This window comes from Mobula hypostoma, chromosome 2 (assembly GCF_963921235.1).
Source record: "Mobula hypostoma chromosome 2, sMobHyp1.1, whole genome shotgun sequence".
NCBI classification, from domain to species: Eukaryota; Metazoa; Chordata; class Chondrichthyes; order Myliobatiformes; family Myliobatidae; genus Mobula; species Mobula hypostoma.
This window is the reverse complement of record NC_086098.1, coordinates 222,411,529-222,437,653: the sequence shown is the minus strand read 5'-3', so window position 1 is coordinate 222,437,653 and position 26,125 is coordinate 222,411,529. Positions and strand designations below refer to the sequence as shown.

The window sequence follows — 26,125 nt, the reverse complement described above, 5'->3', positions numbered from 1 at the left end:
TATGAACTCTAAAATATCCGCAATAGATTTACAGTAAATCCACCCAATAAAGACAGATACATAGAACATTGAACAGTAGAGAGCTAGAATGGGCCCTTCGGCCCCCAATATTGTGCCGAACCAATCAAATGGCCAACTAAACTCATCCCTTCTGCCTACACAATATTCGTATCCTTCCATTTCCCTCATAGTCAAGTGCCTATCTAAGCAACTCTTAAAAGTCCCTAATGCATCTGCCTCTACCACCGCCCAGGCTGTGTATTCCAGACACCCACCAGTCTTTGTGTAAAAATCCTTGTCCCTCACATCTGCTTGGAACTTAGCCCCTCTCGCCTTAAATGTATGCCCTCTGCTATTAGACATTTCAACTCTAGAAAAAAAATGCTGCCTGTCCGCTATGTCGACGTCTCTCATAATCTTATCTGATCTACCGTCGACCTCCGCCGCTCCAGAGAAAACAGCTCCATTTAACAATACAATGTTGAATGTAAAGAATTTCTGCACATTTATTCTGATTTTTAAAACACACAGTTAATAAAGACTAATCGAAGTTATTTAAATCGAAGAACGACATGACCAAGGTGAGTGAACCATTTGTTTTATTAATCGCCATTGCGTTCGGAGTTCGACCGCAGGATAATAATTCACACCCAGGGAATTATTACCAGCTTTGTTGACATCCATTATCATGTGTCCTTCTTAGCAGAACAAGTAAAAATAACATACTTAAGGACTGCAGTAATTTTTCTACATCAAAACCAGAAGCATAGACATAATACAATTCATTTATTGGCGGGTTGATGTGTTTTATCCAAATATTCAATGACTGCCAGTAATGGGATTCAGAGAATCTTTCTTTTGAAGGAAAGTGATGCATTTTGAAAAAAAAAATGTATCTTCCTACTACTTGCTAAAACAGTTGACCATTTCGGGGACATAAATTCTGTTAGCACTTTATTACTAATTCGAACGGCAGGGTTCTTTGAGTTTCCGTGGCCGTCCAGTGGAAACTGCGGGCCGTTTTACTCTTTCAAAATTTCACCATGATGATGAAATCAGTATATGCTTGTGCCCATTTTAAAAGGCATTTTCATACAATCATTGTGAATCCAATGTTACCACTTAATAGGCTGCTCTGAGAGAATGGAGTATGGTTTACAATTGGCAGCTCTGGGTCCATTCTACGACTGCCTTTACAATGCTAATCATTACAGTAAGTCTTTATTTTCGTCGTAATTTTTGACTCCTAATCCCGACCAAACACAACCCATGCTGAAAAGTTCTCACCATGCACCCAAGAGCCAAATACAGTTCTCACTTTCTTGTACTCTTCTGGAACTAAAGGGAGAGACTGAAGTGTTAAGATGTCCCTTTTTAATTGCCAGTTCGTCGGTTTTGCTTTATAAGCTTACGCTTCTTGTCCTTTATTCATCTCCATTGATGCTGCCTAACCTGCAGAGTTCCTCCAACATTGCGTACGTTTGTGTTACTTTAATCTTGCTTTGTTCTTGTAACTGTCTGGGCTAAAACTCGAATTCTTGAAATGGGAGATCCCTTTACTAAAGGATTTAAGGATCCGTCTATCCGTACATCTTAGTACCAAGAGTATACTGTTAACTGATGATACGAATGATATGTTATAATGCAATGCGAAGGAAACAGTGAAGATGATATAAAACAATGTTTAACTGGCTTCAAGTAGTCAGCAAATCGAATGGTTCTTCAAATCACAGTCACATACCTGAGATGCCCCGGAATTTGGTCTGAATCAGACACGTTATATATTTTTCCGGCTAGTGACCTCCCTCATTCGGTTGTTAAAAGAGGACACGTGTCAGAAAGGCAATCTCACTATTGGCTTTTCAGAAAGCAAGGTCACAGATCCTGAAATCTCACTGGGCATTCGGCTAATTAAAGAAAGAGGGCAGGTTAAAAGCTGAGGACAAAAAAAGTCTTGCTTTCGAGTGGGGAGTTGTGGAGGAGAGGAGTTTCATTTTTACCTGAGTTTCTGTGTCGCCCAAATAAACCTGGACAATGGTAAGCAAAAGTCATTAAATTAATATTTCCAGTCTATTGTTTCATTTATTGCAGCATCGTGCTGAACTCATCCAGATTGTATAGAAATCGCTCCTGTGGTGTATATAATAATATACAGTTATAAATATATATTTAAATAGTGAAAGATAGTAACTATGCACAAATCTAAATATTCAAATATTATTTTAAAATATCATGGCCAGGGTCAGAAACTACTTTACAATAAAAGATAATTATCAGTAGAAAATAATTATTCGGCATTCAAGCTAAACAAGCAGACGGAAAGGAATTCAGCAGCAACAAACGGTGATGGGCGCCCAGTGCTTACTACAATACGGAGAAGGTAGTGTTACCTGCAACCAGGTTCCGTAGAACCGTCGGATGGCGTAAGAGCAGAAAGTCGACGTCTGATTTTTCAGCAGGGTAACTTTGATGTACTTTTTTTTAAAACGAAAAGTAAATTTTGAAAATTTAAGTATGCATGTTGTAGGATGTTTTTTTTCATCTGCAAATCATTTTACAATAGACAAATTTAAGCGATATAGCCAGCATGCATTAGACGGAAATTTATTTCAATGTTTTCTCAACAAATTGATAGCTACAAAGGAAACGCTACCAGAGAAAACAAAGACTTCGATTCAGCACAGCTTCCCAACTCAGCACTGTTACTTTCAAAACCCTATCAGCATGATAAGATTAAAATAATGAAAAAAGTAAACGATTTTCCCCAAGTTTACTGTGATTTTCACTGGGAGCTCCAGCCGATCTGCTGTACGTGGAAGAGCAAGCGAAACAGATAAAAAGTCTAAGATTCGCGTTATAAATAGTGTGAAACGGAGGGCGCCTTCACTTACGAGGCACATTCCTATGGCTAAAGTTTCTGAGCTAAGAGAGTTGCTCATCTGGGAGCTTCGTTTTCCGCCTTCTCCTCCTTTAAAGGGCTAGAAGATTTCGAAATGTTCGCAGAAAAAGCGCGAGTGGTGGGACCCGTCTGTTTTGTAGACACGTTGCATTTCAACAGCACAATTAAAAAAAAGACCACCTGGTTATAACTTTATTCCATCCTCCAAAATCATATTAAACACTCCTGAGTACTTATGACAAATTATGTGCTGATACTCTGCTGAGAACATCGACAAACATTCTCATTGATTGAAAGAAAAGTGAGTATACAAACAAATGGCAATTTGTCGTATTGACTGGATAAAACCTCAGACTTAGGCTGACTACATTAAAGGAACGCTGATTTAACTGGATATTAAAATAACGGCGGTGCGTATCAAATAAAACGTGCAACATTGTCAGCCTGTCGGCACACCACATGTATCCAAACTTGCTGATCACTTCAAACTGCAGGCTCTCTCCTGATTAATTTAAACCTCCGCTGGAGGAGTTTTCCCTATATGGCGTGGATTAATTCTTCCAGTTAAAAATATCTGATATATTCTTGCCTTGCGGGACCGTCCCGTTGAGGCACGAAATCTGCCTTTGTGATATCTACTGCCACCCAGTGAATCTTCAGACTCAGAATCTAGTCCGAGTTATGGGATTATTGAATTATTGATATTGCCATAGAACTGAAACAGTCATATAACTGTTATTAAATCATTTTCTTTCATCCACCGTTGAGTGTGCTGTCATACAACATAACATGTTAACATACCAAAAAATGCTGGAGAAACTCAGCAGGTCAGTCAGCATCTATTGGAGAGGAATAAAGAGCCGACGTTTCGGGCCGAGACACTTCACCCCGAAAGGTCGACTGTTTATTCCTTTCCATAGACGCTGCTTGACTTGTTGAGTTCCTCAAGCATTTTGTGTGCGCTACTCTGAATTTCAAGCATCTACAGATACCTTGTGCCTGTGGCATCCATGTACCTCATAGAATCATAAAGCACAGATACAGGCCATTCGGCCCACCTTGCCCATGCGGGCTATCAAGGTCATTTTCAAATACCGTGCTTCTTATGAACAATGTGCCCAATCTGGACGAGTGAAACGTCGTTACTAGAACATAGGTGAGATACCTAAAACCCAACTCACTCCCAGCAACATGTCTGTACTCTCCCCAATACTACCTCCGGCGATGTTATTAGGGAAAAAAATCGAGAAATGTGTAATTCTAGCATTGCACATAATCTGGCCAGTTTATCGACAGACGGGGGAGGTTAAATTTGCTTCTAAATCTGCATCTTTTATACAGTTGCAGTGTGATCCGGATGTTCTCCGTTCCACACTTTGCTTCCTGCATCTTTTCTGCGTACTCAGCAGAATATTCCCCTCTCACCCCAAGCTGATTTGCTGTTGGAGAAAGCCGACGTCGGCTAGTTTACTAAGGTAAATTTACAGACCAAGTGACATTAATATTGTTGCTGCTGCCGAAGTCAGGAGTAGAGGCTGTCAAAAATAAAAGCCGAGGTAAGAAATTACTTTGTCCGTCTTTCCCCAACATATTTATGGCAAAACGAAGGGTTGGAATAAATAGCTTGGAAGGACTTTGTTCCAATGATTATTGACGAAATGTGCACCTTTGCTTTTCTGCAACGCTCTTGAACATAACAGTAAGCCAAATCGTCCCGGGCATATTCCCACTGCTTGGAAGGAACCTCAAGAATGGAGAAGCCTCGGGATTTATGAGTCGAGTTCACAGGTGTTCATCGGTCGTGTTTTTTTTTGCGTGGTGTGTAAAATGTATGTTGCGCTAAGTGACTGGTGAGAGGCTGAAACTGAAAAGTTTAAGTTTATTTTAAATGGATTGCAAACTTGAAATTCATGTTAAATAAATGTTGTTTTGTTTGGTGTTATTATTGGCAGTATGAAGATGTGATTTTATATACAGACAGCTGACAAATTTTGATTAATTCACCCACCTCCAAATTATTTCCTTTTTTTTGGCATTGGGATTAGGATATTTATCCACTTCTCCAATGCATTACTGATTTTGTGTAGCGCTTTCGATGCATTTGTTTTTGCTTCGAGAAAAATATTCAGGGGCAGAGGAAGTGAAATGGTTAATCGATTTTGCAGTGTAGATCAGTTTATTTGGGATGAAGATTTAGGTTTTGGGCTGAATTTGCACCGTCCCGTGCCTGTATACTGATCATCCCTTCCTTGCTCTCTTACTAAATGCTCAGTTTATGGAACTTGCCACATCTCTCTTTGGTTTAGAAGGTGATAGACTGGGCTTGCTGCTGTGGGAACACAGTGTGTTACCGTGGCACTGGTTGAATCATACTGTGAGGGGTTGTTGTCACCACAAATGCCAAAGGGAAGGGCATTTCAAAACTTGAGAATAAAACAGAACATTAAGGGAGCATCATTTGTCAAAAATGAGCGATTGATTTAGAAAGAGGATCAGATCCAAACGAACAACTAAACTAAGATGTGATTGAACAGGGCTGTTGTCAACATGCCCATCAGTGACTAAAAAAATCAATGGATCATCCCTGTTACTAACACTATTAACCATATTCTACACTGAGTGATTGATTTCCTGACTCACCAAAGTTACATGAAGACATTTCAGAAAGATGACAGAATGTTGTTCATTTGTCTGGATCATTGAGAAACCTGATGCCCCCAGGGGTAAAAGCATTTACCACATGAGACATCTCAGATTCCACATACAATGTAATGGGAAAACTTGCAAAGGCTTCTCCAAAATACACATTTTTAAAATCAACTCAGCAGACAGATGTATGAATTGAGTATGTATTGTGGCTCCTTCATCTCTTGAAGTGTCCAGATCCTGGAATTAGAATACATTTAGACACTGGATACCATCTTCTCAATGACAATTTGAGAAAGACATTAAATACTATTGTTTTCATATTCCTTAACTTAATGAAATTCAGATTGCTGAAAACTGATATAATAAAAACACAATTTCAGGTGTTGGATCATCTTTATCTTTTTTAGATGGCTTGGCATGCAAGTCAACAAGGACTAAAACACTATTATATCCTAAGATGCCGATTTTGCATTGGAAAAATGCCAAATGTAATAAAAGAAGCAGGAGATGACTGTTCTCAGGAGTTTCTGAAGGGAGCATCTGTAAAAGGTTACAAGATGGGCTGCAATGTCTTGAGCTAAATTTAGTCACAAGATTTTAAGACTCTACTGCTAGAACTACCATTTATAGAAGCAGAGACTCCTTGGCTGTGGCGAATACTGGACTAAGATTGGGCTGTGATCTAGTGGATCATGGTATTTACTGCCATTTATTGAATGATCATAGCAGTAAGAAAACTATCAGGGCAATGCATTGCAGGCGTGTGTTTGCATTGAATTTGGTGTGTCCAAATAAACCTGGTATTGTGTATAAACCTGGTATTTTACCTGGTAAAAGAGAATCTCATTTTTGGAAAAAATGTGCAATATATATTCAAAGTTAACCAGCCAGAGGAATTAACTGTAGAAAGTTTCAGGAGCATTGCATGACATTCATCTTCCCAGTTTGGGGTGATACTTCTACTTTATGTTGAATGCGGGTTCAACCAACAGTTAATCATCTATAGTGAACAAGGAATTAAAATAATTGACAAAGGAAGAAGTTTGAGGTGATAGAGTACAGCCACCCTGATTGAAATCATTTGTTCTGTGTAACTGGGTTGATTTATTTTTATATTTGAAGAGGCAACGATGATGGCTCATGGAATGAACTGCAATAGTTGGTGGTTACATAGAGTTTCAGTGGTCATTCAATAAAGGCATATGCAATAGACTGGTTAACAAAACTGAGTCCTGTGGAATTAAGAATGTGGAATAGATTCAGAGACAGAAAGCAAAGAATAGTGCTAAATTGTTGTTTCCCAGACTAGGAGATGGTGGACAGAAATGTTTCCTAGGGATCAATTTTGGCCGCTCTGATTTTCACATTTATACTATTAGCTTAGGAATGAGGATGTAGAGTAAAACTTCAAAATTTGTAGATGGCACAAGGGTTTGAAGAGTGGTATACATGGATAAGGATAGTAGTGTTCTGGAAAGGGGCATAGAGAGACTGGACAGTTTGAGGTGATACACTTTGACAGACAGAATAAAGAGTGTCAATATATTCTGAATGTTCTGTAACAGAACAGAAAACATAGGGCAATGTGCCCAACTTTTTGTAAGTACCAGAGAATGTTTGTTGTCTGGCCAGTTTTTTATATGGAGTCTGAGAGTCTTGCATCAAAAGACTAAAGCACTGAAGTCACACTCAGTGGCCACTTTATTAGGTACACTTGCTTGTTAATGCACATTTCTATCAGCCAAGCATGTGGCAGTAACTCAATGCATAAAAACGTGCAGACATGGCCAAGAAGTCCAGTTGCAGTTGTTCAAACCAAACGTCAGAATGGGGAAGAAATGTGATGTAAGTGACTTTGAACCTGAAACGATTATCAGTGCCAGACAAGGTGGTTCGACTGTCTCAGATATTGCTGATCTCCTGTGATTTCCACATACAACAGTCTCTGGAGTTTACAGAGAATGGTGTGAGAAACAAAAAAAAAAATCAGTGAGTGGCAGTTCTGTGGGTGAAAATGCCTTGTTACTGAGAGAAGTCAGAGGAGAATGGTCAGACAGGTTCAAGCTGACAGGAAGGTGACAGTAACCACAGATGCAGAAGAGCATCTCTGAATGCACAACATGTCAAACCTTGAAGTGCATGGGCTACAGCAGTAGAAGACCATGAACAAACACTCAGTGGCCACTTTATAAGGTATCTAATATTTTGGTAGCTGAATGTATTGCATATTGAATATGCATGCTATCTGCTAATGACACAGCTGGACAACTATGCCTAAAATGGACGCCTATGATGCACTGGAATAGTTCTGGGAACAAGTAGTTTCAACTACTGGAAACACTGAGTAGATCTGGCAGCAGCTGTGGAAAGAGAAACTGAGTTAATGCTTCCAATTCTTAGTTCTGATGAAGGATCTTCAACCTGCAATGTTGGCCGTTTTACCTTCCACAGTTGCTGCCCAAACTGCTGAGTGTTTCCAGCATTATCTTTTGTACTTTTAAATTTACAGTTTCCATTGGCAGCCATTAGATTAGGCTAGAGAGGTTCAAGATTCAAGTTTACTTATCATGTGTACATCGAAACATACAATGAAATGCGTCATTTGCGTTAACAACCACTAACCTGAGGGAGGTGCTGGGGCAGCCCATAAATCTCGTCACTCATTCCAGAGCCAACTTAGCATGCCCACAATGCTTGGCAGAACACGACAAGCAACAAAACAACAACAACAACAAAACAAGCCCGACCCCTGCCTCCACCCCCCCCCCCCCCCAATGCACATACACAGTCCTTTAACCCTAAGACAGGCTGGGCTTGTTTTGTTTGAGTTAAGAAAGGTGAAGAAAGGTTTGATAGAGGTGCGTGAGATCATAACTGGTTTAAACAGGGCAAATACAAGAATGTTGTTCCCTTTAGGAAACAGTTAATTGATTAGATCGTGGCTGACAGAATAGAGTTAAAAATTCACAAAAATTATCACTTCCATGAAAAGGAAACCCAATATGGAAGGGAGATATGCACCAGCCATGATCAGTTGAAAGGTGGATCTGCTTTGAACTTGAAAGGTTGAAGTTTTACTCCATCAATGGAGAAAGCTGAACTTTAAAAAAATAAAAACAGTAATTCAAACAACACATCAGCTCCCTTCAGCACCTGAAAAAGTTAAAGAATTGTTGAATATTTTGGGTGGAGTTCAGAAGATGAACTTCTGCAGCCACTTGCTGTGAAGAGAATCATGACTTAATAATAAAATAATCTTTGCTGTTGGATAAACATAGGAGATCACCTCCTGTTTGATGTTAAGTCTGGCTTCATGCAGCCACTTATTGTATCAAAACAGAAAGTGAAAAGGCATCAGTCACTGAAGCCAAAAGTCAACATAACACTCGGTGCATATTTGAACCTCTCGAGCTGAAGAGTAGAAGTCTCTTGGTCCTGGAGTTATATAGCACAGAAACAGGACCTCTAGAGCCCATCGAGTCTGCCATACACTTAGACCAATCCTACATTAATCCCGTTCTTTCCCTTTCCCCATTCTTGCCAAATCCCTTCCAATTGCCTCACCTGCACACTTGGGACAATTTACAGCCACCAACCTGCAGGTATTTGGGGCATGAGAGGAAACTGGAGCACCGAGAAGAGACACGCCCAATTCACAGTGAAAGCACGCAAACTGCACGCAGACAGCGCCCAAGGTCACGATTAAGCCCAGATCTCTCACTTGGAGGCAGTGTCTCCAATAGCTGTGCCACTAAAACTTTTTTGAAACTTCAGGGTGGTATCAGTAGATACATCTAAAGGAAAAAAATGGTTCAATTATGATGTGCAGATTTGTTTTTATCTTACTTGGAAGCTCACTATGCAGATTATTCCAAGCTCAGAATACGATGTGGTTGTGTGTGCCTCATGTTACTAAAACAGTTCTCTTCTCTTTCAGCCAATGACAGAACAACAAGCAGATGCGAGGTCTTACCTCAGCGAGGAAATGATCGCTGGTGAGTGGAAGATAAAATACAGTTGACTAATTATTATTGCAGCAAATTCAATATATGACTGCAGATCTCACCTTCAAGTTGGAAGCTGGTAATCAGATAGCCTGTTGTATTCCAGCACATCATTGTAGTTGGAATTAGTGCACAAGCTTTTCATTTCTTTTGAGTAGTTTTCTCACCTCTTTTAGAAAGTTGTGGGTTTATATTTCATTTCAAAACAGTGCTGAAAGAAAGCTGCTCTGTAGTAGGGGTGGGTGGGGGGAACAGGTGAGGGGAAACTGCCTTTGGGATGGGACCCTAGTTGGCACAAAAATTCAGATCTGCAGCAAGTTATAAATGTCAGTCAGTTTAATGTGTGTGTCATATTTGACCATGTGTTTATGATGTCAGTTTGTGTTCAGCCCAAGAACCTTGAATAAGCCAGATACACCTTTAGAGCTCTATGTATTTCCTTTGTAATACTGCATGGGAACTCACAGGTATACAGCCAACATTGGCACAGGGAAGGAAAGAAAAGGAATACAAGCCACTTGAAATAATGAGGTTCAGTGGCTGTATACACATGTTGGTAGGGGTGAGTCACTTTTACATTAACCTGTATATTCAAAGCAAATAAGCAGGAACATAGGTGCGTGCATGTAAATATTAAAGGTCAGTCTATGAGTTTGTTTAGTTAAACTTGGCAAGTATTAAAATGGTGACAGTGCAAGATTGCAGCTTAGAGTCAATTTTGTTATATTGAGCCATTGAATTGGGATAAAACTTGAGAGTCTTTCAGTCCTTAAACAGAAGAATGAGAAATGTTTCTCAGGGAAACAATTGAGGCAATAAAAGCCAATGAAGAAGAAACTTGGGTGTCCCTGCAGTCAGTCTGCAGCCTTGCTTAAAACTGTATAAATGCCAATACCAGTAATAATAGAAAACCTACTGTTTCTAAAATGAGGGCTGAGGTCAATGTCCGGTACATTAACAGAGCTGATGGATGATCAGCTCTGTATAAAAAGAGGTGAAGGAACTATTTTGGTGATACACAGAAAATGCAAGACCAGATACAATGTGTTGTTAATTTATACAGTTAGCTACTATAATTGGCAAATTCACCAATTAGAGTAGCTAACTACACAAAAAAATTCTCTAAAGGAAAGATAGGGTCAAAGATTGAACGCTAATTGTCAAGTTGTATCTAGTGTGACTGCATTGCAACCACTGCTAGTTAAGGTGATTTATTGCAAGTTTGATATACTGCCATTATAGGGATATGAAGCCCACATACGCATCAGGCTGAACATCATGGCATTCTAGTGCAAACCCCTACTGAAGGCCTGTACAATGCACTGAAGGTAGAGGGAGGGCTCTTGGTGGAAACAACACAGTGACTGTCCAACATCCACTGTTGTGGTGCTCAAATCAAACAACACTATGTAGCCATAGAGACATTTTAAGGTAAACCTCAACCAAGCCACAGACAATGACCAATACCTTTTGAGTCCTGAAGAAGATTCTTGGTTTGAAACACCGATTGTTTATTCCTCTCCATAGGAGATGCCTGACTTGTTGAGTTCCTTTGTGTGTGTGAACCAAGTATCCTTTGCATCCATATCAGAATCGGTACTAAATTGTCAGAAGCCAAAGTATTTACTGGGTTGGACCTGTCTCAGAAAGTCAACACACATTACAAGCAGTACTTATTTTCTAAGATGCAACATGACTCCATATACTATGATTTCCACATTTTTGTAGCTATTACAGATAAAACTTCAGTTCCAAATTAGTGTTTGTTGTACATGCATATTCACTCTGTATCCCTTTTGGTGAGAGTAGATCACACATCCAGTTAACAAGTCTGGAGTTACGCATATTATGCTGTTAATTATGTCTAACGTTCTCTCCCTCTCCCAGCTTACACTAATATCATTATGTTTACCTTTGCCAAGAAGTTATGGATAATTTATGTTAATTTAAGTTTTTGTTAATTTATGTTTGTTACATATACAAGATACTGGGCTGGTATTGCAAAAAAACTAATTTTCATGACCTTTATACCCTGTGTGTATAAGCCTGCAACAATAAACTTGAAGTTTTCCTTGATCTTGAAGTAGACAGTGTACAATACTGATTTTATGCTCAATTTGTTATACAAGATATCCAGCTAATAGTCTGTCTGAATAATACAGGAATGAATCCGCACATAAAAATGTCAATTCCACCAGAGGTGGACAATAATAATCCAATTCCCTATTCCCTATTCCAATTCCAAATTCCAAATTCCAATTCTAATTCTTCATCTACTTTTACAGGGAGCCTGTTAATTGATTTCTATGGATATTTCAGAAACGTAATTAATACAGGGAAGTGTCAAGTCATACACTTGGGGAAGGTGGATCTTATTACCTTACTGGGAAAAGAGTGAAGTAAAGAAAAATCTGAGAATTGAGTGGGGTTCTAGACTTGCAGGTTGAGAAGCAAAAGTAAGCTTTTAAAAATATTTTCCTCCAATTTAATATTTACAAATACTTCCAGTGATTTAAATTTTTAATAAATATTTTAATTTAACTTTCTAGTGTTACGTACCCCGTAACTGGGTTGCCAAACCAGCAGAAATGGATCACTCAGTTGGAGTCTGGATTACTAGAACTAAGAAAGTTTTATTAAAGAAACAAGCAACACAGTACTCTAATCAAAAGGATAATAAGTGCAACAGTTCAGCAATGATAAACACACATGTGCACAGAATTAAGATAACAGGATCAATCAAGCTCTATTGTTGTCTAGGGGCAAATGACTAGTTTCAAAGTGACACAAAGTTCAGTTCAATTTAGTTCAGTTTGCAGTAATCGTTGCCGTGGCGATGGACAGTGGGGGGAAGGAGAGAGAGAGCAAAACGAATGAATATTCAACACAGCTTCCACACAGACCTTCGCGTCAGCTTTCGGGCGAGTCCTTTGTGATGTCATCTGAGGTCACCGACCGTGACCCCTCCGTTTCCGGATATGATCGTTTCCCTGCGTTGAACCTGGCACCCAGGCAAGGGTGGACACACACCAGGTTCCCGCCGATCGTGCCTTTCCACCCTGAGTGTCTAAGGCTTGATCCCGCGATCAGCCGGCCAAAGGCTTCCCACCGACTTGTGAGAGGCGCACCGCTTCCAGGGTCTCGTTACCTCGGGTGTCGTGTGTGTCCTGCCTTAGCGAACCTGTCCCTTTTTATCCCCCTGCTGGGGTATCGCCTGACCATCATTTCAAACAGTTCAGGGTTCAAAGGGGGAGCTGCTCTTGACAGCTCTCTTTCTGTTACTCTCTCTCCCGTCCCTTCATTACACATCTCCAAATGCTGCTCCATTATTTTCCTTATTTCTCTCTTTCCTGAAATCGGGTGGCAGACCAACTGCTGATTCCACTGGTGCCAGCACAGGACAGCTACATTTTAATCTATGTGGATTCTTGTCACACTAGTTATTTACCTAAAATCTAATCATTTTTATTTTTCTCTCTGGGTGTCTGTAAAAAGTATTCAAATGCCTGTGGAGGCTGGAAACAAAGGCTCACTTTGTCTTCCGTCAGAGCATGTCCTGGGTTTCTTAGACGCAGGGTCAGTGCACCAGCACTGCTTGAATTATGGCAACCACGTGGACCATGCAACCCCACTTGAGTGTTGTAGGGGACTGAAAGGTTAGCCTTCCGCCTTTGATTCAGATAAGCGTAAGCATGCGGGGGCTGTGTGAATAATAATGTCGGTCACACTTGAGATACTAGAGGCCATTTAAGCATAAATGAAGGTAATAACAGATAATCAGTGATGGTGGTGTGGTAGTATAGTGAAGGCTTGCAGATAGGGGGAAAAAGCAGGCATTAAAATAAAATGTGTGACAGGAATTAGTAAGATTTGGAATTGTCCAGTTGCCGATGATCAGAAAACATGTCACATCTCTGACTTGCATTAATCTGATTTTTCCCTAATCAGTGCAGAGTAGTACACTTTACTTTCCATGACTAATGACTTGGTTGCCCACAAGCTTGTCAAACCTCAGGTGGCAAAAGTCCTACATAAAACTTGAGTAGAAGATAAAGGTAACTGGTTGCACTGACTGGTCTGTTGTTGTGCTCCAGGAAAGTAATCTCCTTCCTCAAACTGCACGCAAAATATTAGTCATAGTCATAGTCATTGTCATACTTTATTGATCCTGGGGGAAATTGGTTTTCGTTACAGTTGCACTATAAATAATTAAAAAGTAATAAAACCATAAATAGTTAAATAGTAATATGTAAATTATGCCAGGAAATAAGTCCAGGACCAGCCTATTGGCTCGGGGTGTCTGACCCTCCAAGGGAGGAGTTGTAAAGTTTGATGGCCACAGGCAGGAATGACTTCCTATGACGCTCTGTGTTGCATCTCGGTGGAAAGAGTCTCTGGCTGAATGTACTCCTGTGCCCACCCAGTACATTATGTAGTGGATGGGAGACATTGTCCAAGATGGCATGTAACTTGGACAGCATCCTTTTTTCAGACACCACCATCAGAGAGTCCAGTTCCATCCCCACAACATCACTGGCCTTATGAATGAGTTTATTATGCAAGGATGTGCATTCATAGATAAATACACACATTGGAAGTAGTCCAGATGAGATTCAGTAGGTTAATTCATGGGATAAGAAGAATTAAAAAGTAAGTGACGTGACACTAATTATTTGCATTTTGTTCTATAGAGTTTAAGGCCGCATTCGACATGTTTGATGCTGATGGCGGTGGTGATATCAGCACCAGAGAGTTGGGACAGGTGATGAGAATCCTGGGGCAAAACCCCACCAGGGAAGAACTGGATGCCATCATTGAGGAAGTGGATGAAGATGGTAAGAAAGCATTTGTTGATAGCAATCTCAAATAGGTGGTGGGTTCTCAAATGCTGGTGGTTAACAGTGAACCAAACTGTTATAATTTACTGCCCATTTAGAACAAAGACATAGAACATTACATCACGGTACAAGCCCTTTGGCCCACGATGTTGTGCCGACACTTTAATCCAATCCAAGAACTATCTAACACTTCCTTCCCACATAGCCCTCCGTTTTCTTTCATCTATGAACCTATCTAACCATCTTTTCAATTCCCCTACCACCACTCCTGGCAATGTATTCCATGCACCCACAATGCTCTGTGTAAAAAAACTTACCACTGACAACCCCTCAATATATTCCTCCAATCACCTTAAAATTATGCCCTCTCATATTAACCATTTCCACTCTGGGAAAAAGTTTCTGGCTGTCTACGTAACCTGCGCCTCTTATCATCTTGTGCACAATGTATCACAGGAAGTGGCACCATTGACTTTGAAGAGTTCTTGGTGATGATGGTGCGCCAGATGAAAGAGGAGGCAAAAGGAAAAACTGAAGAAGAGTTGGCAGAGTTCTTTCGCATATTTGACAGGTGAGTTCGACCTTTGATGACCTTCATGGTTAAAAACGAATCCTAAACTTGACAGAATATCTCTTTCTGTGTCAGGACATACTTTCTGTCAGAGAAGCAACAAGTCTCTGAGCAAAAAGAGCACTTTAAGATGCTGGCTTGTGAGCACTAGCAGAAAAGCAATTTTCATAATCTCTCATACAGGAACATTATAAGGAACTGAGAGAGAGCTGTTGCCCAGTGCGGAGTTCCCAGGGCCATGTATAATCCCATGTTTCCATTACTTTGAATTATTGATTTCGACAGGTTTAGAATCAAGTTGGCAATGAGGCAATAGTGCTAAAAAGAGCCTTTTTAAAGACCTTTACATTATCAAAAAGCTGAGCAGAATGAAGCAGGAATACTGACTATAACTAGTGGGGACTGGACTGCCGGGGTTCAGGAACAGCCAATGCTTTGGGTATTGAAGGCTAATTGTCTCTGATATCTTGCATAACCAGAAAAGCATATGCTGTGTCAGACAGTTGGGAGACATAATAAATATTCTATTTCAAACACATCTAATATTTTATGATTTTATATTGAATTTTATTTTTGGGCATATTCATGTATCCATTAATAATAACCATGCATGTTGAAGATCAAGGGAATGGTTTTGTGTACTGTCAGAATAGAAGGCATAATATTTTAGGATAATCAATTTGAGTAACTTGCAACATGATTCAGCATATATATATATATACGTATGGAAGTAAATCTATCATTCCAGAGCTCATCATTGCTGGAGAATTCTAATGAAAATCCCTAGGTTAATTGTAGGCTCAATAGTTGAAAATATTAATAAGGTTAACCACTGACTCCATTTTCACTATGTTATGTGACTACAAGAAGGGAGGCTAAACGAACGCTGGTCTTTTCTCATATATTAACTTCTAAGGCAAACTACATTGGTTGAAACCATCTCCATTTAAACAATATTCTGCCTTTTGATTGCTTTTTCCATAGTGCATGACCTTACATATTCTTACATTAAACTCCATTTGCTAATTTTCACCTACTCATCCAATATTTCTATATCCCATTGCAGCATCCAAATATCCTCATAATAGCATGCCCTACTATTTAATTTAATGTCGTTGGAAAATCAGAATACATAGACTTTGTTGGTCACTAATTAAGTGAGAGGCAAGAATGGCTCTTGGGCAATTCTACTAGTTAAATACTTATGGCCTTTGCAAACGACCTATTTATTCTGACACTATTTATTTTCTGTAACTGTTTTCCAATCCATGTAACACACTTCTCCAAATGCTTACCTTGTCCACAGGAACGCTGATGGTTTCATTGAACGGGATGAGCTTTGGGAATTAATTAAAGAAGCTGGAGAGCACATCACAGAAGAGGAAATTGATGAACTCATGAAGGAGGGTGACAGAAACAGCGATGGCAAACTAGACTTTGATGGTTTGTATACAACTACAAAAGTAAATAAAATATTGGTTGAAATACTTATCTTTTAGCCATGTCAATGAAGCTAAACTCAATCAAACTTCTTTTCTTTCCTTTCTTCCTTCATTTCAGAATGGGTGAAATTGATGGAAAATGTCCAGTAAATGAACAACATTCCTCAACAACCATCAGCATCTCATTTCTTCAGAAACCTTTTAAAATGTCATCTTCCATCTCCTGCTCTGCAAAAACCATTACTTCTGGCTTTCGGCTCAGCCTCTCTTCAAGATCACATTTAAATAAATTAGAACACATAGCTTACTGTACAGTATCTCGTCCCACATTTCTCATGCTCTTCTGTAGCTAACCAATCATCAGACATTTGAAAGGAATGTGATCGCTGCATCAAATGCAAAATTAGACATAATTGACCTATACTCTGAAATTGCTAGCATTGTCGCTACAATTCACCCCTGCAGAGGAAGAAGCAACATTCTATGTACGAAACTCTTAATGATTTTGCCAGCAGTCTAGAACACAGTACCACATATTCCAAACCTTTTCCCAATAAAATTAATGTCATTTTTTCAGCCAGTTGTTGTTGCAATTATTGAGTGCCTGACATGCTTAAAAGTGTCCTGGTTATTATTCTTAATTATCAACAGACGCCAATTGCAACTTTCCACAGGTTCTTCCTGATCTGCCTTTATATCTCACAGACAATAGAACACTTCACTGGTATTTGTGAAAGTTTACTCAGCTACTTGTTGTAACTATTAGGCCTATTAATTTAAATTTGAAGTTATGAAAAGTATGGTGTATCGAAAGTTGCACTGAAAATAAGACCATAAAACATAGGAGCAGGATTAAGCAATTCGTCCCATGGAGTCTGCTCTGCTATTCCATCGTGGCTGATTTATTATCCCTCTCAACACCATTCTCCTGCCTTCTCCCCATAACCTTTGATGCCCTTGCGATCGAGAACCTATCAACCTTCATTGACTTGGCTGCCACAGCTGTCTGTGGCAATGAATTCCACAGATTCACCAGCTTCTGAAATTCCTCCTCATCTCTGTTTTAAAGGGACATCCTTCTAGTCTGAAGCTGTGCCCTCTGGTCCTAGACTCCCCCACTACAGGAAACATCCTCCCCATGTCCACTCTATCTAGGCCTTAAGATATTCAGATGGAAGTTCTAAATATGGATATATTTACTTAGATTGAGTTTGCCCGTAGCTGGCAGTTTTATAGATGCCAAATGCTGGCATGTCGAACCTTCTGCTTCATTGATAGGCTGTTCACTAACTCCATCACTAACTGGAGTATTGATGTGCTGAAATACTGAACCGTATGCAAAATGCCAGAGCTGGCTGGCTTAAGAACTACGGTCTCTTTCAACTATAAAAGATGTGATGCAAGTTGAGTATTTATTTTGTTTTAATTATTTTAAATTGATTTCTAATTAAAAGTTTTTTTGGGATTTATGAACTAACCTTATTCTTTCCTTAAATTTATTTGAATATTTTTTATCCTGAGACATTTAAAAATAATTCCAAAGTCATTGTTAGCAGGGTGTTCAGAGGTCAAGACCTCGGCATGTACTATCTGAAGCCTGCTCCAGAAGCTGCAGCAGAAGCTCTGGGGGAATGCCTCTGAGAGTTACCTTCACTCCCTACATCTTAAAGGGATCCGTGAGTGGTGGCTTTGGTTATTGGGTGGATTCATGGTGATATGGTACACACAAGACTTAGCAAACAGTAATAGTTACATTCCATTTTTCATCTACTATTGGACAATCCTTGTGACATGTTCAGGGCAATTAATAACTCCTAATCATTATACACCTGAAAGATAAACTTCAACAGCTTGGTTTACTCGAGCACCAATTCTTGTAGTGTCATTGCAGAGAACTGCTGCATTCATTCATGTACAACTTAGCAGCAGCATTTACTGATGTAAGTTAGAGTTTACAGGAAATGGTGCAGTAATAACTTAAGAGTTTAGAAAAATTATTCACTTTGTCCCTTGGGCAGTGTACCTTGCGAAGAGTTATCGTTCATATTCTGTGTTGGGTGGTAAGTCAAATGTGCTTGTTTCCAATCATCATCCTTAGACTATTTTTCTTAGAGTTGCAGTCAAATAGAAGCAAAATGACAAGATAATAGGCATGTCCTTTAAGCGCGACTGACGTTTATTGTCGAGGTTCACACATGAAGAGTGGAATTTACTTTATCTTTTCATCGATGAGATATGGATGGCAACAGCAAGGCCAGAACTTGGTGCCCATCCGTAATTGCCCTGAGAAGGTAGTAAAGAGCCATTTTCTTGAATTAGTTTAGTCCTCTTGATATAAGTAATCCAGTAGTGATTTGGTTATTGTTCTAGTACTTAGATCCAACAATGATAAAAGAAAATTGATAAATTTCCAAGTCAGGATGGCTTTTGGCTTGGGAATGGATGGGATATGGTTGGAAGCTGAAAATGATGGTGTTCCCATATACCTTACTGTCTTTGTTATATCTGGTGATAGAGCCCTGGGTTTAGCAGGTATTTTGAAGATGCTTTACATCTTGTAGTTAATGCCAAGACTTTGAGGAATCAAAAAAAAAATTTCTGGATAAAACCCAGCCTTAAAAATTAGCCTTGTAACTAAAGCATTTATGTGTTTGGTCTCATGAACATAAGAGATTAGATTAGGAAAAAGATACTCACCTGCCCCTCTTCCCCTTTGTCCATGTTCCATCATTCAATAAGATCATGGCTGCTTAATTACCTTAGTAACTATGTTCCTGGCATCATATTGCTATATTCTTTGAATCTTTTAATATAAAAAAAATCTATCCATCAAAGTTTTAAATGCAATTATTGACTGAGTCTCTGCATCCCTTCAGGACAGAGAAGCCCAATGATTTACAATCTTTTAAAGACAGAAAATTTTCTTTATTTTAGCACTAAATGGCTTAGCCTATGCTTTGAAATTACAATCCTAGTTTAAGACCATTCTGAGGCCCTGCTGTTACCCCTTGTAATAATGATCACTGAGGCACAGAGCATCTGTATTTACCAACAAGTAACTTTTATTGTCTCAACTATAAAAAGCACATGGATTCACAAACTAACTGCCTGTGTACACCCCACTGGGATTACCTGACCCTCCATGAACACTTTATCTGGGAAAAGAGTTTACACTGGCCAGGCATTCCTCGTGGTTCCGACCTCCATGTGTCCGTGGGATTCTCCTTATCTGTGATGGTTGGTCTCTGGTCACCCTTATGTATTTGGAGCTCCTGACTCTTGTAGCGTTCCTCATCAGTTGAACTGGTGGCCCTCCAGCCCATTGGCTCAAGGTCACTAACCTACCTGCGTCACCTTCTTTCTGGCTCTAGTCCGGGGCTACAATCAACAATGTTTCATGTTTCTGTCCAACCCAGACTTGTGTATTTGTATCTTTCAACTCTGACTGGTCCAAACCAGCTCAGTGAGGTGACTCAGACAGTGTCTAATGAGATTACAGGTTGCTTCTTTGGTAGGTATGTCATTTTACATTTTAAGTCACTACTCATCTGAGAATGGTCTTAGGTTTAGTAGATCATTACCTGAAGCTCCTTGTGTCCAGATCCAATTGCTCTGATTAGATTAACCCTGAGCTTGATTCATCAAATCCACTAATTGTAGACTGTAGTTTGTTCAGGCCAACATCTCCCTCCTCTTGATCCAAAAATATTTATCTTAAGATCATTATCCTCCTCTCATTCAGTTGATTTCCCACAGGACTGCCATGGAACCCCAGTAGGTGTGCAACACTTACATTCTATAACTAATATTAACATTTATTACTAAATTCACCCACTTTATACTGACAATCATTTCTGCAGTTTCATGAAAGCATTATCCTCTACTTTTTCCATTATTTCAGCCTTTCATCTTCTCAATTGATGTACATTGAGCAATACAATTATCGGGGTACATAAAATTAGTATCACAGCAGCACGTGATACTATTCTCACCCACAGATGTATTTGAACATTTGTCCCTCAATTCCAAAATTTACTCCAAAAGCCTGGGTCACTCGATATTTCATTTGTCTTACCAGCGTGTGTTTTAATTACTTTAGTGTGTTTAGTCCATTGATGGATGATCTCCCTTGCCTCCTCCATGACACGTGTCCAGTTTGCGGTCAAGTGAAGAATTGGTGGCAACTCAGTAACAACATAGTCCCACAGATATTCATCTGTGTCAGTGCTTTGGATCTTGAAGTTCTCCTTCATTACTGTGTCTCCCGCTGGCTGAGGCAAAATTCATCCTCCAAAGGCCAGATCTAAAGTCACATTTCCTATGGTGACATTGTGACTTTCCAAAGGGTATTGTTCCCATCCCTTGATATAATGTGTGGCGCTGTTGCCATATAATATGTCTGTTCCACCAATGCATATTGTAAAAAAAGATTGATTATTCACAGTCAAAATAGACAATGAACAATTTTAATAAGTACTGAAACCACAATTTGTAAGCTCTTGTTTTGTCATTTCTTCTGGACAAGACCAGTGGTCTCCCCCTTGATGGCATCTTGATAAATCTATCTCTTTCCCAGTACCATTCATAACAATAGCAGATGTTGGTGGGTTACTTAAGGATATCCATGTATTCTCATGATAATTACTAACATTGTGAATCCTTTTCAAAGGGTAGGTTGAATTATTTTCATGTCGGGGAAAGTGGAATACTGCCCCAACATAAAACCTTCCTTTACCATTATCACAGGTACCCAGTACTCTGTTGATTATTGTAAGGCTTCTAATATGACACAATGGCACCCTTTCTCTGACCTATTCTTTTAGATGCTCATCTGAGATCCAATTTGTATGTCAATTTGTAATAGATTAGTGGCAAATGTGGTAAGCAACCAACTAGCGTATGTAGCACAGATTCTCAGTTTTATGCATTTCCCCAGACACGAGGTCTATGCTTCAACAATCAGATTTGTTGAATCTTCAACAGGCTTCAGAAATTTAACCGCATCCAGTTACCTGGGATGTATCTTGACTAATCTGATTAGTTTGTACCTGATCTTGATCATTTTCGCCAGTAATATCCCTTGTTTTCTGCTGGAGTGATTGTATCTGGTTTTCGAATTCTGCTGTATCTAATGTGTTGGGCGTTGCAACCCCTGATGCATAACCTACTCCCATTAATTCCAATAGTCCTCTTTTCCTTCTATTTTTGACTAGCTTAAAATCACTCTTGCTTAGCTGTCTTCCAAGAAGGTGAGTAAATAATCATTTTGTTGCAGGTGAACATCATCCAGGCACCATTATTTTAGTTAGATTGAAGATTACCTGCACATGGTACCCTGGCATCAAAGTGACAAGTTTCCCTGTATCTTCTAACACTAATCCTGCCCCATCTGTATTATGCCGGGTCTCACTACATTTAGGCTCTGGTGTAGTTTCCATCACTGGTGGGAATGGAGTAGAGATTTTTCTTGTAGTTTTGAAAACCTGGAAAGGGCCTGGGCCCTGACAAAAACTCTTCTTCGGGTCCTTTAGTGTGTTCCCCATTCTACTCTCCCTGTGTACTATATTCTCCTGTGGGCAGTTTATAATGATGGAAGCAACCTTTGAGAAATTTAAGGGGGTGACTACCACTCCAGTCAATATACCTCATGTGTAGATCACTGCCCCATTCAATATTCACATGAGTGTGATCCCACAGAACTGTAATCTTACCATGGCCATCATTACCTGAAGGCTGCTCAATACCTACAGACTAACATATGATTATTCCCTCTGGGATACTGAATAATGTCAGCTTTAGAATTGTATTGCTTAGGAACTGTGCCTTCGTACCTTCTGGAATACCTAGGGTTTTGTCCATGCACATAAACCCATCTCCCCCAATATAATACCAATCTGAATCCTCCATTTCTCTTTTGTAAGCCTGTATTACCCGTGTCCATTGAGAAGATTTGTTTTTGTTCACTGAGTGTTTTCCAAGCAACAACATCACTCTTGACACATGTGTAATGGCTGTAATGGCTCTGGAGCAAGACTGGCCATGGCCCCAGTCATGGGTAATTCCTTTGCAACAAAATACATTATTCTCTTCATGTTGAATTAAACCTGTAACATATAATAGACATAGGCATAGAATAGTACAGCACAGTACAGGCCCTTCGGCCCACAATGTTGTGCCGACCTTCAAACCCTGCCTCCCCTATAAGCCCTCACCTTAGATTCCTCCATATACCTGTCTAGTAGTCTCTTAAACTTCACTATTGTATCTGCCTCCACCACTGACTCAGGCAGTGCATTCCACGCACCAACCACTCTCTGAGTAAATAACCTCTCTCTAATATCCCCCTTGAACTTCCCACCCCTTACCTTAAAGCCATGTCCTCTTGTATTGAGCAGTGGTGCCCTGGGGAAGAGGCGCTGGCTATCCACTCTATCTATTCCTCTTATTATCTTGTACACCTCTATCATGTCTCCTCTCATCCTCCTTCTCTCCAAAGAGTAAAGCCCTAGCTCCCTTAATCTCTGATCATAATCCATACTTTCTAAACCAGGCAGCATCCTGGTAAATCTCCTCTGCTTTCCAATGCTTCCACATCCATCCTATAGTGAGGTGACCAGCACTGGACACAATACTCCAAGTGTGGCCTAACCAGAGTTTTATAGAGCTGCATCATTACATCACGACTCTTAAACTCTATCCCTCGACTTACGAAAGCTAACACCCCGTAAGCTTTCTTAACTACCCTATCCACCTGTGAGGCAACTTTCAGGGATCTGTGGACATGTACCCTGAGATCCCTCTGGTCCTCCACACTACCAAGTATCCTGCCATTTACTTTGTACTCTGCCTTGGAGTTTGTCCTTCCAAAGTGTACCACCTCACACTTCTCCGGGTTGAACTCCATCTGCCACTTCTCAGCCCACTTCTGCATCCTATCAATGTCTCTCTGCAATCTTTGACAATCCTCTACACTATCTATAACACCAGTAACCTTTGTGTCATCTGCAAACTTGCCAACCCACCCTTCCACCCCCACATCCAGGTCGTTAATTAAAATCACGAAAAGTAGAGGTCCCAGAACAGATCCTTGTGGGACATCACTAGTCACAATCCTCCAATCTGAATGTACTCCCTCCACCACCACCCTCTGCCTTCTGCAGGCAAGCCAATTCTGAATCCACCTGGCCAAACTTCCCTGGATCCCATGCCTTCTAACTTTCTGAATAAGCCTACCATGTGGAACCTTGTCAAATGCCTTACTAAAATCCATATAGATCACATCCACTACACTACCCTCATCTATATGCCTGGTCACCTCCTCAAAGAACTCTATCAGGCTTGTTAGACATGATCTGCCCTTCACAAAGCCATGCTGACTGTCCCCGATCAGGCCATGATTCTCTAAATGCCTATAGATCCTATCTCTAAGAATCTTTTCCAACAGCTTTCCCACCACAGACGTAAGGCTCACTGGTCTATAATTACCCGGACTATCCCTACTACCTTTTTTGAACAAGGGAACAACATTCGCCTCCCTCCAATCCTCCGGTACCATTCCCGTGGACAACGAGGACATAAAGATCCTAGCCAGAGGCTCAGCAATCTCTTCTCTCGCCTGGTGGAGCAGCCTGGGGAATATTCCGTCAGGCCCCGGGGACTTATCTGTCCTTCCTTTCTTTTTAAATCTTTTTATTGAATAAGTATACAGACGGGTAAGCCATATAGGCACTAATACACTGTTAGAATATAATAAAATTACAGGAGATATTAATACAGAAAAAAAGTGATACAAACAATGTAATTTAAACATAACATACTAAGGTAACATAATAGTATACTAATTTATATATATATATATATATATATATCAATAGAGAAAAGGAAAAAAGACCCCAAAAAAAAATCCACCGTGCAACTAAACTAAAGGCAAAGCAAAGCAATGGGCTAACTTGAAACCAAATAGAGTTAAAGAACTTAAAATCACGTCCTCAAACCCGACCTCCATTAAAAACAGTAAAAAAAACAAGAAGGGTATATAAATATGGAGCAAAAAAGAGAAGAAAAAAAAATTACATTAAATGAAAATATTGAATAAAAGATCTCCAGGTCTGTTCAAATTTAAGTGAGGAATCATAAAGATTGCTTCTAATTTTCTCCAAATTCAAGCATAATATCGTCTGAGAAAACCAAAAAGAGGTGGTTGGAGCGTTAAGCTCTTTCCAATGTTGTAAGATACATCTTTTCGCCATTAAAGTAAGAAATGCAATCATTCTACGGGCTGAAGGAGAAAGATTACTGGAAATTTTAGGTAGTCCAAAGATAGCAGTAATAGGGTGAGGAGAGATATCTATATTCAATACCTTTGAGATAATATTAAAAATGTCTCTCCAAAAAGTTTCCAGAGTAGGACAAGACCAAAACATATGAGTTAAAGATGCTATCTGTCCCGGACATCTATCACAAAAAGGATTAATATGAGAATAAAAGCGAGCTAATTTATCTTTGGACATATGTGCTCTATGAACAACTTTAAATTGAATTAGGGAATGTTTAGCACAGATAGAGGAAGTATTGACTAATTGTAAAATCTGCCCCCAGTCATCCATGGAAATGATAGACCCCAATTCCTGTTCTCAATCTACCCTAATCTTATCAAATGGAGCTTTCCTAAGTTTCATAATAATATTATAAATCATAGCCGATGCACCTTTCTGACATGGATTAAGGTTAATTATAGTATTTAAAATGTAAGTAGGAGGAAGCATTGGAAAAGAAGAAAGTATAGTACTTAGGAAATTTCTAACTTGTAGATATCTAAAAAAATGTATTCTTGATAAATTATATTTATTAGATAATTGTTCAAAAGACATAAGGGAACCATCTAAAAATAAATCCAAAAACCGTGAAATACCCTTAGTCTTCCAAATTTGAAAAGCACGATCCGTAAAAGAGGGAGGAAAAAATATGTCACCTAAAATAGGAATCGCTAGCCCAAATTGGTTAATGGTAGGGTGAAGGAACCATGGGTGACAAGTGAGGTGGAAAATGAGGTGGAAAACCTCAAAAAATTTTCTGAATTGGAACCTGTCCTAATGTATTTTAACAACTCCAACACCTCCTCTCCCTTAATATCAGCATGCTCCAGAACATCAACCTCACTCATATTGTCCTCACCATCATCAAGTTCCCTCTCATTGGTGAATATCGAAGAGAAGTATTCATTGAGGACCTCACTCACTTCCACAGCCTCCAGGCACATCTTCCCACCTTTATCTCTAATCGGTCCTACCTTCACTCCTGTTATCCTTTTTTTCTTCACATAATTGAAGAATGCCTTGGGGTTTTCCTTTACCCTACTCGCCAAGGCCTTCTCATGCCCCCTTCTTGCTCTTCTCAACCCCTTCTTAAGCTCCTTTCTTGCTTCCCTATATTCCTCAATAGACCCATCTGATCCTTGCTTCCTAAACCTCATGTATGCTGCCTTCTTCCTCCTGACTAGATTTTCCACCTCACTTGTCACCCATGGTTCCTTCACCCTACCATTCTTTATCTTCCTCACCGGGACAAATTTATCCCTTACATCCCGCAAGAGATCTCTAAACATCGACCACATGTCCATAGTACATTTCCCTGCGAAAACACCATCCCAATTCACACCCGCAAGTTCTAGCCTTATAGCCTCATAATTTGCCTTTCCCCAATTAAAAATTTTCCTGTCCTCT

At 39.7% G+C, this 26,125-nt stretch overlaps 1 protein-coding gene across 3 annotated transcripts; it reads left to right on the top strand.

Annotated features, from left to right (window-relative positions):
- The first annotated feature begins 1,937 nt into the window (after positions 1-1,937).
- On the top strand, positions 1,938-16,979 carry LOC134336886 (troponin C, skeletal muscle-like). 3 transcript variants are annotated; one of them, XM_063031512.1, is made up of 6 exons: positions 1,940-2,037; positions 9,486-9,543; positions 14,244-14,387; positions 14,847-14,961; positions 16,268-16,404; positions 16,522-16,979. In XM_063031512.1, exons 1-6 carry the CDS (start codon positions 2,035-2,037, stop codon positions 16,551-16,553), a joined length of 489 nt encoding a protein of 162 aa, XP_062887582.1. In that variant the 5' UTR covers positions 1,940-2,034; the 3' UTR covers positions 16,554-16,979. The 3 variants fall into 3 exon arrangements, with proteins under 3 accessions (XP_062887568.1, XP_062887582.1, XP_062887577.1); XM_063031498.1 differs by lacking the exon at positions 16,522-16,979 and having other exon boundaries at positions 1,938-2,037; positions 16,268-16,460; XM_063031507.1 differs by lacking the exons at positions 1,940-2,037; positions 16,522-16,979 and adding an exon at positions 4,313-4,455 and having other exon boundaries at positions 16,268-16,460.
- The last annotated feature ends 9,146 nt before the right edge of the window (positions 16,980-26,125 follow it).

Excerpts from the sequence above, each read along its gene's own strand:
- LOC134336886 (XM_063031498.1), top strand. Across the intron at positions 14,388-14,846 it reads TGAGGAAGTGGATGAAGATG|GAAGTGGCACCATTGACTTT; the intron begins GTAAGAAAGCAT and ends AATGTATCACAG. Across the intron at positions 14,962-16,267 it reads TTCTTTCGCATATTTGACAG|GAACGCTGATGGTTTCATTG; the intron begins GTGAGTTCGACC and ends CCTTGTCCACAG.